Source organism: Glandiceps talaboti, chromosome 15 (genome assembly GCF_964340395.1).
Source record: "Glandiceps talaboti chromosome 15, keGlaTala1.1, whole genome shotgun sequence".
Classification (NCBI taxonomy): Eukaryota; Metazoa; Hemichordata; class Enteropneusta; family Spengelidae; genus Glandiceps; species Glandiceps talaboti.
This window is the reverse complement of record NC_135563.1, coordinates 5,844,688-5,860,823: the sequence shown is the minus strand read 5'-3', so window position 1 is coordinate 5,860,823 and position 16,136 is coordinate 5,844,688. Positions and strand designations below refer to the sequence as shown.

Here is a 16,136-nt window from a genome sequence, read left to right as displayed (position 1 = left end):
CTTTCCTACATCATGCTTGGATACACGTCATAATTCAGAAATCAATTCTCCAAGCTGGATAAAGTTTTTAATCATTCCTGGCAGTCCTACATTCAAATAATATTCAAAAGTATCCACTAGGATTTCTACAAAAAAGCAAACTCATTCAGACAAAATATTTCTGGAAAATGACTGCAAAAGAGGTCCACACAAACTTTCCACCCCCCCCCCCCCCCCATATGAATTATGTTTGATATGCTCATCAAACAACATTTGCGCAATATGAGTTCTTCAACGAGAACTATGCAACAATGATAATGTTCTGTTATTCTATAAGTTACATCAAGATTTTCCCGAACTCTTCCACACATCAAATACTGACACAATTTAGTGTACATTTCACTGCCTTTGTTTTTATTGAAAATAAAAAAAGCAAAATACAGGACAGATATTTATACAAAACACAGAAAAAAATACTACAACTGACATTCTCAACACAAAAACTACATGGAAGACCTCATAATGGTACATAGCGTGGCAGAGTGAATTTGGTACAACAATGCTTGTCTTGGGGTTGGTGAGGTAGAGAATGATTCATCCTCACAGCAAATTGACACAATAAATACTACAAAGTGAACACAGTGGTAGTGTTAAAGTAAATGCTAAGTCTATATTTTCACAGTTAACATGTATTTGTGCAAAACATTTCTACTGGTCTCGCAATGTTGACATGTTTCATTAAATTTTAAGGCCAGGTATACATATAAACTGAAAGATTCACCATCGTTGTGGGCTGGTAACCATAAGCTAAACTATTGATTGCAGAGTGCACAGTGAAAAATCTATCAGTCTATGGTATACCTTACCAGACAAGTATTCCCTCCACTGTGCATAATATTACATTTTTCTCAATATCTCATTTACCTTTGAAAGTCAAAGGTCAACTGCTTTCAGCCACAAAGCCACAATATACAGTTCTGGCACTGTAAGCCGATATGAAGTTGAATTTGACCCTCAAATACACATCACACATTTAACAATCAAAAAAAGTGTGGATAGTTTTACACATAGCCATGAAATATGTTAACAATGTCAGGCATGAATATTGGAATTTCTTTCTTAAAGTCACATTCATGCAAAAGTTCAAATAGTCTGGAATGGTTAGTTTGTGAATGTGACATAGTATCCCATGGCTCTACACTGAAAGGGTCTTTGTTTGTATGTATGCACTTCTTGAATCACTTGTTACAAACAGATTGTTTACCTCATGGTTACTGGGGAGTGCTCACAATCACAAGTCTTTCAGTGTACCATGGAGGATGCTATAAATATCTGGGTGAATCCATGAACTGTTGAAAAAGACATTCTCCTATTTACTTTTGATAAATTTGCATCAACTTGTACATTTAGTTGATTTAGATATTATCTGGTAATTCTCATCAAATCTGAGTCTCCTATCAAGGAATAATTTTTACTGAAGGTCAGAAAAAAGATTGCCTTTCTGACAAAACATCACTTTAAGGTCTTCACCACTTTCCTTCTGTATTCGCGATTGATTAATTTAAGAACTATTTTCTTGGTAAAATTCTAGGAGAATTTTTGAATCACATTCTTTTGAACAAAATCCTGGGTGTTTCAGTACAAAGACATGTCAAGTCTATAGAGATAGATAGAAAGATATTCACTTAACCTCGGACTATGCTCAATGTGTGCATCACTAAAAACTCTTAACGAGGTCTACCTCTGCCCCTTCCCATTCCTGGTTGTTGACCCCCTGACTGTGGATTTTTAACAGTTTCGTCTACGGACAATATAAGACAAGCAGCTTCTGATGCTGCTGTGATAGCATTTATTTTCACTATGGCTGGTTCCCAGACACAGGCTTCTAAATTGTCAGCAATGTCTTCTGAATTGATATCTACACCATACCACATACCACCTACAAAAGCAACAAAGGAAACTCTTTGTCAGTTGACATTAAGGTGAGGAATAAAATACGCTACACATTCTCGTTATCAGAAAAAACAAAAGATTGTATAGTTTGGCCACTTGGAGTGCTATTCGGATTGACAAAAGTGGAAATACCAGAATACGGCATATTCAGGTTACCCCACTCTCATAAACTGCAAGTAAGAAACTGCAGATTTTGAAAGAGTTATACTCTACAAATACTGGTGATTCCAAATGTAAGCAGTCCGTTAGCAAAACATATATGGAAGAATTCAGGTATAAAAAAATGCCTATAACAGTATCCCGATGTGACCATTCAACACAGATTTTGTTCCCACCTAAACGACTGCAAATGAGGCAGGATTAGTCACAATAATATACTAGTTCCATTTAGCCCATTCTCATGAGTTCAATGGGTTGAAAAGTTTGCACGCCGACCCTTTAGGTCACAGCATTAATGCCTCAGAAGTAGCCCCTCTTACATGGAGTACTTCCCTCACAGGATCACAACAAGGTATTATTTGTAACATTTTGTTGACTCAAGACATGGTCAACCAGATTGAGACACTCCAATTACATGATTCATAATATTCAAATTAAATGGGAAATGGTTGGTTTCTTGGATTAGTGCAAAAAAAAAAAAAAAAAAAAAAATTGTCGATGTTGGTGCTCCTATGTACACAATGACCCAAGGAGTGTAAACAATGACAAAGCTGTCAGTCTTGTGATGGTTGTTCCAAAGAACTACTCCATTTCTGCAGTGCATCAAAATATTTCAAAATATGTCAAGTTGACTTACCCTGTGAGTGTTTCTGTCTTAGCTTGTTAAGTACATTAGTAGCATCAAAACCAGCATTATCACATAGTTGTCTAGGTATACATTCAAATGCCTTTGCCATGGCCCCTATAAGTATTTGTTCTTTGCCGGCTATTGTGCGGGAATAATCTCGGAGATATCTGCTCAGTTCCATTTCAATGGCACCACCACCTGTAAACAAAATTACAATGTATAGTAAGTATAAATTTGTGTATCTTTGATAGCAAGACATCAAATATATAGTACACCACTCATGATGACAAGACATGTTGAATTTATGATTTCACTTGTGACTGAGTGTTATCTTGCTTTGTGTGTCAAAACTTACAACCAAGATCAAAGTTGTGTGGAAAGTACAGTCATTAGAACTGAATTTGTCACTTTTGACTCTGCTGCTTAGGGGAAGTTTAATTGAAAATATGTGTAGCATGTACCAATGATAGTTGTATTTATTATAAGTACATTGTAACACTTGCACACATGATTTACTTGGTGGATACATTGTTCTGAATGTCTTAGATGTAGTATGTTTGTTGTTTGGGATAACACCAACTGTTTTGGGGTTGAAGATGTTGTGTCTAGAACTCTCGATAGATAATCACTTTTGTGAAACACTGTTATAGTAAGTTACACTCGTGCTAATACTACAGACTTATGAACAGGCACACAGACTCCCACTGACTGCAGCAGTGTTTTCAAATGGAAAGAAATAGACGGTTGATTCAATTATAATGATGTTGCATAGACTGTACTTTCCACACAATTTTGACCTTGGTTGTATTATTTCATTGATGAGGTTCATTTTTCTGATTTTAATACTTGTCACATAACGATGAACATATTATAAGTACATTTGTAAATGTAGAAAAGACACAAATTAGTCGATACTCAATTGTAGCAGTCATGTTCACTCATGCAATGCATTTTTTTGAAATGGTGAATTGACACGTACACTATTCTGGAATGTATTTAACGTGTTTTACACAAATAGTGTTAAAAAGTACAAAGCATTTCGAAACTGAGTAAATTCTACAACATACCTGCCACAACAGCATCATTCTTGATAGCTCTTCTGACTATCATGATAGCATCATGTAATGATCTCTCAGTTTCATCAATAAACTGCTCTGCTCCCCCTCTCAAAATAAGTGTACATGTCTTTGCATGTGCGCATCCGGTAAATAGATTGTACCTCTCTCCACCAACTTGTTCTTCCTGGAAGGATTCACATGTTCCCAGGACGTCTTCCGTCATACTTTCGACAGATGTCTGAATAGCGCCACCACATGCCTTCAAGGTACGTTTGAGATCTTCATCCACAACACGGCCTGCACAGAACATATCTCTGTGAAAAAAAATCAAGTGACAGTCAACATCAATGTCATGTCAGACCTTGAAAAGTAATATTCCTAAAGTAGAATAAGTTTAAAGTTTATCTCAGTGTTGGAGATATCAACGTGTCATGATCTCCTTCAGATCATAGCATTATACTATGGCAAGCCACGTTGAATGTGTTTGAACAAAAAATATGGAATTTGTACCCAGATCGTTCACCATCCCAACGCACATCTACTTCATTGGTCATGCAGTGCTCAAAATAGGAGTCAAACTTTCACAACCACATTATCCCCCCCCCCCCCACCACTTTTTCATAAATTATGCTCGTGTACATATAATTATATCATCCCCCATATTTCTCTTCATTCAGCCAGAAAATACTTGTGATCCTAAGGGTTTTGTCACTACCCATAGTAACAAGGCCCCTTAGTTCACTCATTTTTCATGGCTGCACAAAGTCAAATACTGGTGAACAATATCAAACTGTTCATTGGAATCAGCAAAGTGGTCAATACTACGAAAGGGTCGTTACCTATCAGCAAACCACTGTGTAGCTACATCACCAATAGGGAGTTTAGATAACACGACTTTAGCTCCACTGTCGTGGATCTTCTGTAACTTGTTATACAGAATAGACCACTCTGCATCAACAATTGCCTGGTACTCCTGAGAAAAAAAATTGTACAACAATGTCATTATTGTAACATTTCAGCAGTTAACGAGCACAAAAATGGTTTATTCAATTCTAGTTACATTTACAACCCAAGAACGAGAAACACTATCATCTCTACAAATTAATCTAATTATACGATGAATTAGTATCACCATTGGGCTTTTCCATACCCTCTGTAACTAAGTTCAATGTATACCTTTGTCCATTTTTAGACTACTTTAGTTTTGTTGTTTTATTTCTTGTTGGCAAAATTTCATTTCTGATTCCTTCAATATCCTAATAATTTAAAACACTTAACCATAAAATTCCTCAAAAAGATGCACTTGCTATTTTAAAAATTTAATTTCAGACTTGTGTACGGAAGTCAAAAGATATCAAACTTACAGAAATATATTCGAACTCAAAGTGGCACAAACTGAGTTTATAAGCTTTTTACTCAAGTGAAAATCTTTAAATAAAACCACATTCCAGAATAATGTCACTATCGATGCATGACTTCCACGACATACAATTGTCTTCTGGCATTGTTAGAACAGCTGACTGCATAGTAAGTATTTCCTGAACATTTTATGATACGTATCATAAATTACGTCATCGGAGTGTTTATAAGTAATCTCTTAATACCAGGTTTGAGTTCTGTCAATTGTAAGTGAAGGTTAATTGTGCTTCAGTAAGTACACTACTGCAAGTACCTTCTAAATATGCAACAAAAACTACACCTAAATATGTATTTTAACTCCGCTTGTGCCTCTTCAAACATGCAAGTAACTATGATGGAATGTCACTTACCTGGACATTATCAAGCCTAATCTCAGCATTTTCCTTCTCAGATTTCAATTCTAATTCTACATTGAGTAATGCTATTTTAGGGTTGACATATTTCTTGGGTTGCATTTCAAATCCTGCATAGGAGAAAGTCTTCTTGAAAGCCACACCAGCTATAAGTCTGGAATCCTGTCGAGACAAATTAAAACACAAATCAGATTCAACACAAATCACAAAATTATCCTCTTAGCCAAGAAATTCTTGCATCATATCATTAGCATGGCTTAACATTACCAGTAAACTGCTAAACATTGTATCTAGCCTACCGAGTTTAAAAGGTCTTAGTGACAATCAACACAAAATTGTAGCTGAAACAGTTAACGTGTCTACAAATTGAGTATAGTGTTACACATAATGGTCATTAATGGCCAGTTTTGATCACTGCTGTAGGAAATGAAAGTTGTGTCTCTACATGCCCATCTACACGTATCTTTAGACACGAACTCCTTCACTCCTGAGTGGAAACCCAGCGAAATAAACCAAATCATGACATGGACCAGCAACGGTTGAATACAAGGCAGGTTTGATTAATATTGTTACTCCTGTTATCCAAACCAAATTAACTAACATATTTGCTAGGAAGGCTAACAAAATGGTTTTCATACCAGATATATTTTTGTAATCTTAACTTAACAGAAGGTGACTCGTTATGTCAAAATTCCGATAACGAAAAACAAAAGATTGTATACTTTGGCCACAAGGGGTGCTGTTTGGAATGGAAGCAGCTACTGGGCCAGAAGAGAGGGTGACGATAGTTGTAGTGTAACAGAAGATGGTGGTCATTTGCACTCACCTCTAAGGCACCACCAGTTACTTTCTTGATACCAATCATATCCAATGGTAGCAATTCATCTAGTGACATAACAGCATCTACAACCATCTTGGAGAAAAAGTCTTTCTCAGAAGCTACTAACTTAGAACTAAGGGTGGTAGAAGCACACTTTTCTAACAATTCACGCAACTGTCTGCAGAAAAAAAAACATGAAAAAAGAGTAACAATTAGTTTGGGCAGAAGACTGGCAATTAATATTGTAAGTGAAAACTGCATATTTTCAATTTTCATATCATAAAGGTCTGTTTCTGTACTCAGCCAACTTTATCTGAGTCATATTGTTCTATGTTGTGTGATCAGTAACTTTGAATTTCTTCATACATAAGACATTTATGTGTGTACATAAATGTTATATATTTTGAGTCATATTGAGTACCCTGCTGTGAATTTCTGTATATGACAGGCCCAGACTAGCTGTAAGCTATTTCCTGACTCCCTATTTGCCCACTGTTATATTTATTTGGAGTAAATAAACTGATTATTATAATTTCAAGTCACTGCTCAGTGTGCAACATAGCTAGAACTCAACCATTGGAAGGTCCTGTAGTTTATACAGTAGATACAACAATGAGCTCTCTTTCAACCCACCACAAAACCAATGACGCAAATGCACATCAAGAATAACCAGAGTATAAATTCTGTATTTTCTGTTAGAACACGTATATTTGGTACTGATTTGTGAGAAATCATCAAATGATAGTTTTACTCCAATCCTTTTAATAAGTACAATAAGTATTATAAAATGCACAAGCCAGGTGTAACAGAAAATATGGCATATATACTCTGGTTGTTCTGCATCATGACAATGCATGTCTACATCTTTGGTTCTGTTGTGTTCGAAATATAAGCTTAAACGCTCAAATTGCCATTACTTTCCCCGATTTTTCTTTGATATTACTGCCAATGATATAATTATAATTATATTATTCTCCAATATATTTCTTCATTCAACCGGAAAATACTTCTGTCCTAAGGGTTGTCACTGCTCGTCTAGTAAGTTGCAGTGACAAGGGCCCCTTAGGTCACTTGTATTTCCTTGGCTGAATGAAGAAAAATACTGGGGGCATAACATCTAATTACACTAGAAGAACTATTATTCCTATATCTTACTGCTCGTCTTTCTTTTCTATCTTGATGGAGATTTCTTGAATTTTGTTCAAGACTAGTTGAGTGGCTTTCCTGTAAGCTCTAATAATAACTTGAGGGTGTACATTTTCTTCAATGAATGACTTGACTTGCTTCAGAAACTCTGCAGCAATCAGTGTTACTGATGTAGTACCATCGCCAACCTGTGTGGATGTAAACCAATCACTTCAGTATTTCAAGCTAAATTCTGTTCATCGTGCAAAATTTATCAGGTACATGATACAAGATAGTTCTTCCATTTGCTTTAAATCTTTCTAAGGTGAGAGAAAATGGAATGTCTTGAACAGTCAAGTACAGTCCTAAATAAAACATGTATGTTTTCTCACTATGGTAAAAGTAACAATGTACTAGTACCTACTCTCAAGGAAAACAAATACTGCCGCTTTCAGGACGGGCTAAACCAGAACGGTGTCGCAATGTCCTAAATCGCATTAGTATCCTTATTTTACCACAAGTGTAACACTCAGAAAAGTCATGGGAAACATACCTCTGGGTTGACTTACTTGTGGATGTGGGTCTTGACTGTTGATGGTTATAAGTAGTGGTGCCATTGTGGCTACAATAAGATTGATATCCTAGCATATGTGTACGGTACTTTTGTTGTCTAATTGCCAAACTGTAGCTTAGTACTCAACTTCAGAGTCACTACTGCTTATGTGCAAATTGTTGCAGTAACTGTAGTAATTGTGAAGTAGCCGCCATTCTACATGCTCTACAATATTCTTGAGAAATGTGATTGACAAAGCACAAGTCAGGAGGTGCTCCCGTTTGTTGTAGTGATTCCAAAATGCTCAAAAATGAAATATGTTCAAAACTCTCTACTCTGTTAAACTAAACAATTTACCTCAGCATCTTGGGACTTTGCGATTTCTACCAATGTTTTAGCGGCTGGATGTACTACATCAAGCAGTTTCAATATGGTGGCACCATCATTTGATATTGTCACTCTGCCTGTAAATTGAAAGAAATGTATGTAGGACGTAAGCAATGGTCATTGGCCTGCAAAAAAATTATTCAGGTAGAATGTGATCATCACAGTACCACACTTTTCAACTGTACACCTTGAGTCATATTGTTGTCTACATTGTCTGCATGGAAGGTATCCTGTATCCTGTACACTGGCCACCTGGTGTTCTATCTGTGTTCATTTTTAGTTAATGGCAACAGGTGGGTAAAAGTTCCCAGGGTACTGTACTGGGGTTCCCAACATAAATTATGGTACTGTAGAAAAGCTATGTTTACACCCCCCCCCCCCCCCCCCATCTCATATCTCTCCTGTTTGCTGGTTACGCCAACTTAAGCAAAACATTTCAACATCAATAATATACTTTGAAAAATGCAGTAATGAATGAATGATTGCAAAATGCAAGTAAAATTATAAATTGAAAACAACTTACCTCCACCATCAACAATTAGTTTGTCCATACCACGAGGACCAAGGGTTGTCCTCACTGCATCTGCTATCACCTGACATGCTGTAATGTTGCTGACGATTTGAGACTTGCCCTGGGAGGCCTCAGTGCCCTCCTTGAGGAGGATGATTGCTGGTTGCTATGGATACAAAGAGAAAGAAAAGTCAATGATACAAATATGACATGAAAAATCTAACACATGCATTTGTAACTTGTATAGTGAAAACATGTATCTAAGACTAAATGTTGTCATTTGATGTAGTTTGCATTAGCTGTGTTGCGAAGTTTTGTTATTCAAAATTAATGTCTACTTCTGTTTCTTGAAGAGATATCCATAAAATTGTGTCTGTTGAAAAGGGAACCCACATGTTAACGGTGATTATATGCCAGAAGATGACATGAAATTATGTAGTTGCAATTTAATTTGCATTTCTACAGGTTTGAATTTATACAGCAGCGATTCTGCAGTATTCTTAAAGCACATGATTTGCTGAAATATCATAGTAAGACACGACCAGACATATCTATCTAATGGCACCATGAGTCAGTACATTTTCAGTTCTTCGCTAATGTAATGATGGACTCTTTCAAATCTGTCAATTAAATCCCAGCGACAAACCCAACACCCGGAGATGAATTTCATCAAAGCAATATTTAAAACGCGTAGTGCTTACTACATAGCACCAAAAGTAGGCATCAGCAACACAAAATTAATTATGTCTCCACGAGTTTTCTATTTTACACTGCAGACAGGTACGTACACGATCCCCAACATGATCATGCCATCTCATGGAGGCAAGTCACACAAGATATCAAATTTGCGTGAAGATTAGAAAATGAATTGCCTAAATTGACTATGCAAGTAATTCATGAAACAATTTCAGACATTTTCACGTGGGTATCTGACAAATTAATATATTACTTGATGTGATGATGTTGGATTAAAGTGTGTAGCATAGAATTACTTACCATCTTTCTATTCTGCAATGGCGGAATCTCTTACCCACAATCCAATGCGTGGTACTTCCCTTTGCCTACAGAGCGGAAAGCCAATTTATAAAACGCTAATGTGGTACTTCTTACTAGCTAAAATCGAACAAATTGTATAAGTCGACTCTTTTAAATACAGAAAAAATGCCATATACGGGTTAGAACAACACAGTCATCTCCAGGCTAGTAGTTCGGCAACTTAGGGGAATCCCTTATTGGAGGTTTTCCAAACAAACAACTAGGGATTCCCTTCCGGTGTCACATATGAACAACGTGTGCTAGCTGACGGCTCTCGAAGTTTCTGTGCGTTGTAGAAATGTTTACGCGCGTTTGTCATGTTCTTGCTAGAGAATGGTGTGTGAAAGCTGCATCAAAATCATGGACAGAATCAACAATAATCCCAAATCGGCTTTATCGTTCTCATAAGAATATAAGACCACCTTCAAAATCAAAACTAAACTATGTTCGAAAACCAACTCCGCGTGATCCTTGGGAGACAGAATTCCTTCGAGAAAAATATAAACACTACCGTACCATGATGAAATCTTTAAGGTAAGTAGAATCATACATATTGTAGTTTTTCACATTTATTGTAGTTGTTGTTGTAATTATTTTAAAATCAATTCAAATTGTCCTACCTGTAACACGAGTAAATAGAGACTACAAGTTCGAGGGGCATTTTTGGACATGTTTAATTGGATAGCAACTCTTATTACCATAGCATTAATTGTGCAAAGATGCAAGAAAAAAGTAAAATAGAAAAATCTTGGTTCCAGATTTAGGCCTAGGATACTTACAAATGCGCGTGTGCGCGCGCGCACATACACACGCACACACACACACACACACACACACACAGTGTACCCTCTTGTGACAAATAAGAATCATTCATACAGAATTTGATGCATACTCTGGAAAACAAACAAAACGTCAATTTATACACCTCTATGTGGGACTCACAGTTAATGCAATGAACAATGTTTGAATTATTGATATGATGTATCAGGAAAGAGGACATTCTAAATAAGTAACATAACTCTACAAAAACTCAGTATCCACAGTCCTGGGTATATTATACCATATTATATTATTATTGAAATTGTGTTCAGTTTCAATCATCAAAAATGTTTGATAAGAGTAACATGCATGTACTACCAATAAACTGAGATAAGCCAACTCTCTCTTAGTAGTAGAATGGCTATGATGCATGATGGATAGTTGCAACCAGACCTATACTATACACAGTGAACATGAAATTAAAATACCCAGCTTAAGCATGTAGTATGGGCTTTGTTTGCCCCCCCATCCCATATTGTGGTTTAATACAATGCTAACTCAGTATCTGGGCAGATATGTTACTTATCTAAGGTTTTGTTCATATTACTTGTTGACTGTGCCTTTTGTTAAACATGTTTGATCATTGAAACTGAATGCAATTGTAATTTCCATAGTAAGTATTTATTTTCAGTATGATATCATTATGGAGGCATACAATGTGTCTGAAGTCTTTGTTTCTTACCATTATTCTGTACATATAGTGCCATGTTTAAAGAGGAATTGGAGGGGAAGACGGGAGGAATAAATCTTGAAGATGCTGAGAAACAAGCCCAGGAAGAGCACCGGATAGCCATGGAATGGAATAAACAGGAAAACGAAAGAGTCCGACTTATAAGGTTTGTTTTTGAAACCTTGGCCGATGTGTTGAATTTGATTATTTTACAGACATATTTGACAAACAAGAAAACTGGATACAAAAGTCAGCTCTGTAGGTTACTAGACACTATCTCATACATTGTCATCAAAGAGCAAGACTCTTTGCATTAGTGTAACATGCTGCTGGTTTCATAATGTCAACAACTTCCAACAATTTCTTTACTATAGGTTTCACCTGCTCACAGAGCATTTATCGGCTCATAGACATGGTCACTTTCATGTTTTGACATTAATGAGTTTGTCTTATGAAAACCATTTGAGAACAAAAATGATTATATCCAAAGTCTTTGATACAATTATTCCACTTGAACTTGAAGCCATGTTGTATGCATTTGAACAGAAAATACAGTATTTATACCCCAGTCATAATTTGTCATGACAACACCATTGACAGAAACATGACAAGGGTTATGTCACTACTCGTCTTTAACTTGTCTTGACAAGGCTCCTTATGTCACTCATATTTTCCACAGCTGAAACAAAGGAAATATAGAAGGATCAGAATATCTGTTAAGTATTCTTCATTAGAATATAAAGTAATAAGTTATGTTTCTGTGTTTTCCTACAGAGAGGCCAGACAGGCCATGGAAGCTGCAGAGGATCTGGTTAAGAGAACGACAATGCGACTAACTAAGGAAGAGAATAGACTTCAATTGATGGCAGAACGAGAAGAAATAGTACGCAAAGAAAAGGTTGGTTGTTTGCCATCTTATGCAAATTCATACATATCTGTAGTGTTTAAGAAATATTACGGGCGTTAATATAGATCAAACTTTAGTTAGGCCAAAGTGTTAAAGGGAGCACTACTCCAGGAAATAGAGACAGATTTATAATATAAACTATGGGTTCTGGAGTCATTTCATGATTTTACATCACCTACAATTTCTTGCATTTTCAAGAGAATCATCAATTTGACCTTGTGCATCTAGGGCATCTTTTCTGTGGACCACATTGTCTCATGGGAGTCAACAGAAAATGATTATTCATGGCTGAACAATGAATATTAATGAGATATGTTTTACACTGAAGGAAATAAACATGAGTAATGAATATTCATGAGAGATGATGTAAAATCATGAAATGACTCCAGAACCCATAGTTTATGAAAATGCATTTATTTCCTGGTGTGGCTTTCCCCTTTAATGTTTCAAACATTGTCATTGTTTACATGAAATTTGTAGTTGTAGAAACTTAGTTTGGTTTTGATAGGGAATGTTTTTTAATGCATATACCACAAATTACTGTGTTGGTTGGGTCATGAGGAATATTGAAATGAATAGGGACAACCTAAGGTGTATAACACTGTAAAGTACACTCTAGTCAATGAGGTAGCTGATGTTGGTTGTAATCTGTGTATTTTTGTCTTTCAGGATGTCAGTAAAACATTTATTACACTAGAAACACTAGATGAAGCGATAGAGAGAGCTCTAGCAGATCCGGTGGACTTTAACTTTGCTATTAACAAAGATGGACAAAAAATGTACAAAAATGAAAATATTGAAAGGTTTGCACTTGATATGGAAGGATCACAATAGAAGGAAGTACATGTAACCATAACTACAGATGCGTTTAAAAGTAGAACTACAGTGTGGTGTCAATGCAGATATGTGTTCATTAGTTAGAAACACATTTATCATAAACTACATCAGGTTTTGACAAACAGTATAGCATTTCAGGTTATTTAATCACTTTTCTTTTTGTCAGATGATTATGGCAAATCTTTACTTTAAAATAAAAAAAATTAATGATTTTCTGCAGTCATGAGACTAAATTGTTTTTATTTTTTAGCACAAATGAACTTTGTGTGCGGTAGTGTTGTAGACATGGTGATGTATCGGTCTGTCTGTCTGTGTGTTTGTGTTTGTAATTTGGTGGTGGGTTACTTCCAATCAATCATCAATCTATCCTTTCATTCATCTATTCATTCATTCATTCAGTCAGTCAGTCAGTCAGTCAGTCAATCAATCAATCAGTCAATCAATCAAATTTCCAAATCACCATAATCCAGAGCCCTGTACTGTTAAGTGGTGCTGAACAGTTTGATCACACCATATGTATGCCATGCCATGCCATGGGTATGCCTGATAATGTCATGTGGGAGTGAGCTCCAAAGTTTTGGAGCAATATGCAAAAATGTGTGACTTCCATAGTGTGATATCTTTGTAATTTGTTGTTGTAAGCAGATTCTTGTTTGTAGTATGTATGTAGAGTGCAACTAGGTGTATATGTTTGTGGATTGTTCAAGGCAAAGTGTATTAAAGAACAAAGAAACAAGTCATGTTTACTCAATAATTTATTCAAAAAACACACTGTATCAAACATATACATTTTGCTTTTAAGATAACATAAAACAATATACCCAAATCTCCTCTGAAAAGTTGCCAAGACCCACAAACAGAAAATGTGGTATTCAAATGTATTCTAAAGACACCACCCTACTAAAAATTTGAGTGAAAGAAATTTATGCATTTTATGAAACTCATAGAAAATTTTATTTTTTAATTACTTCATTATAAAATATGACTAGTTCCCCATTTTAAAAATACAATTAATATGGTTTCAAAATAACTTTGGAACAAAAGTGTATGTATATATAAATGTTGATAGATCTATTCGTGTTGTTGTCCATGTCTGTAGTCAAGTTTCTTCACTTGCTGAAGTATACAGGAAACGTAGAAATCATTTATGTGTATGATTCGTTTTCGTGACCACAGCCTCTTTTATGGCACCATCCAAGATGTTATTTCACGGTATCTTGGAAGAAATAATAGCTCTGGTTTGTGAATGGTATGATTTATCTCAGTGGGAACGTGAGAAGCCATGTGACTTGTATGTATTTTCCTGAATGAATGTAAAGTTCTCTGTTTTTACTTGCATGTAACAAGGTTGCATTTCAGAGATCCTTGCACATTTATTTTGCATTTGAACTTGTTCATGTAAATAGATGCAAATTTGAATGAACATGACACAGAACATATTCAAAGTAGAATTTACATATCATTCTATCAGCCATATCATCCAGTATTACAAATACATCTGACTTAGACAGAGTTCATGCACTTAAAGTCAAATAAAATGCCATGACTTTCCAGGCGTTTTTAATCAGTTTTCCAGGAGTATTCAGATCAACTTTAGTTATTTTCCAGGAGTGTTGACCAAGGAAATAGTCTTATTTTTCAACGTACCTGCTTTTTAATACATATTTAACTATCTAATCAACACTTTATGACAGTAATTCAAATAATTCAGTTGATCAATTTCCCATGAGTTGATTTCCAGGAATCCGTTGAAATTCCAGGCGATTCCAGGAATGTATGAACCCAGTGGCTAGTATTTCCAGAAACCAGCAACTATTTGTTGTGTGCAATGTAGTGATTGTAACTGATATTATCTTGTTAATTTGCATCATAACTTCAACAATGTATGTCTATCACTTGTATAGTAAATGTGGAGACAGACATGGAAACCAAACATTTTGTTTGAGGTCCTTTTGAAACTCATGTTAGTTTGTCAGTTTGTACTGTATTACATGAAATCAAACAAGAAAAATTTACACAATCAAGGTGAATTTTAATTACCAGCAACAAACAAGAACATTAATTGATTACATATGTACAAGAGATATTTGCACTCATGCTTGCACTGTTTTCTGCCACTTTCACTCACTATGCTCATGAAAGTGCAGAGAACACTGCAAGCACTCATGCAAATACCATGAGTACACCACACCTGTACTATGTCATGGGGGTTCTGTCATAGTATTCTATTACAATAAAATATAAATATAAATAGAGATATATAAAAAAATTATCATTTTAATTTACACTCTCATTCATAAAAATAACGTTATTAAAAAATTGGATTCACCATGCATCCTCTAAAAAATAACTTCCAAATTGACCATTGACAATTAATAAAATTGCATATATGTATTCCCTACACTTGAAATATCATATGCCACCAATTCTTCCCTAGTTTGCCGATAAAAGATGGCAGAATTTCTGCTGTGCAAATTTACAAACAGCGCAAGTAACAGATAAGTCACATTAACAACTCAACTCTCTCACAGCCCTGCGGGAGTGTTGCTTGCAGAAAGCGGCTGTTTGTATGTACTGATATCTACCGCATACTTGTGCACTCTCATGGACTCCAAAAGACTAACCATTCCTTGACGTGTTATAGCAATGACCTCAGTAACACATCAAGGAATGGTTAGTCTTGTGTTGTCAATGAGGGCGCACAGTACAAGGATATTAGACAGAGTACAAGTACAAACTATGTGGTAGATATCGGTACACACAAAACAGCCACTTTCTGCTAGTGACGTTCCCGAGGCTGTCAGAGAGTCTAGTTAACAACATGAAATAATGAGATGATCTATAACATATCAACAGGCACTTGTAATTGGCTATTTAGTTTATGGTTACTCATTAAAATTCTATTCTATCAAAGTTCAAAACC

At 35.7% G+C, this 16,136-nt stretch overlaps 2 protein-coding genes across 2 annotated transcripts; one reads left to right on the top strand and one right to left on the bottom strand.

Moving 5' to 3' along the window:
- Window positions 1-371: 371 nt before the first annotated feature.
- Window positions 372-9,965, bottom strand: LOC144446970 (T-complex protein 1 subunit eta-like). The gene is made up of 10 exons (XM_078136836.1): window positions 9,942-9,965; window positions 8,958-9,111; window positions 8,405-8,511; window positions 7,525-7,703; window positions 6,376-6,547; window positions 5,547-5,711; window positions 4,617-4,750; window positions 3,787-4,091; window positions 2,729-2,917; window positions 372-1,918 (listed from the first exon to the last, which is right to left on the bottom strand). Exons 1-10 carry the CDS (start codon window positions 9,942-9,944, stop codon window positions 1,707-1,709), a joined length of 1,620 nt encoding a protein of 539 aa, XP_077992962.1. The 5' UTR covers window positions 9,945-9,965; the 3' UTR covers window positions 372-1,706.
- Window positions 9,966-10,209: 244 nt separating this feature from the next.
- LOC144446595 (small ribosomal subunit protein mS26-like) lies at window positions 10,210-13,407 on the top strand. Its single transcript, XM_078136397.1, has 4 exons — window positions 10,210-10,514; window positions 11,501-11,635; window positions 12,244-12,367; window positions 13,046-13,407. The coding sequence occupies exons 1-4, from the start codon at window positions 10,279-10,281 to the stop codon at window positions 13,208-13,210; spliced, it is 660 nt and encodes a 219-aa protein (XP_077992523.1). The 5' UTR covers window positions 10,210-10,278; the 3' UTR covers window positions 13,211-13,407.
- Window positions 13,408-16,136: the final 2,729 nt, after the last annotated feature.

What these genes read in the sequence shown, in the direction of transcription:
- LOC144446595 (XM_078136397.1), top strand. Translation starts at nt 10,279, where the DNA reads ATGTTTACGCGCGTTTGTCATGTTCTTGCTAGAGAATGGTGTGTGAAA. An exon ending in ACCATGATGAAATCTTTAAG is followed by an intron (nt 10,515 to 11,500) that starts GTAAGTAGAATC and finishes CTGTACATATAG; the next exon opens with TGCCATGTTTAAAGAGGAAT. An exon ending in GAAAGAGTCCGACTTATAAG is followed by an intron (nt 11,636 to 12,243) that starts GTTTGTTTTTGA and finishes GTTTTCCTACAG; the next exon opens with AGAGGCCAGACAGGCCATGG.
- LOC144446970 (XM_078136836.1), bottom strand. An exon ending in CAAAGTCCCAAGATGCTGAG is followed by an intron (nt 7,704 to 8,404) that starts GTAAATTGTTTA and finishes ACATCCACACAG; the next exon opens with GTTGGCGATGGTACTACATC. An exon ending in AAGACAGAAACACTCACAGG is followed by an intron (nt 1,919 to 2,728) that starts GTAAGTCAACTT and finishes TTGCTTTTGTAG; the next exon opens with GTGGTATGTGGTATGGTGTA.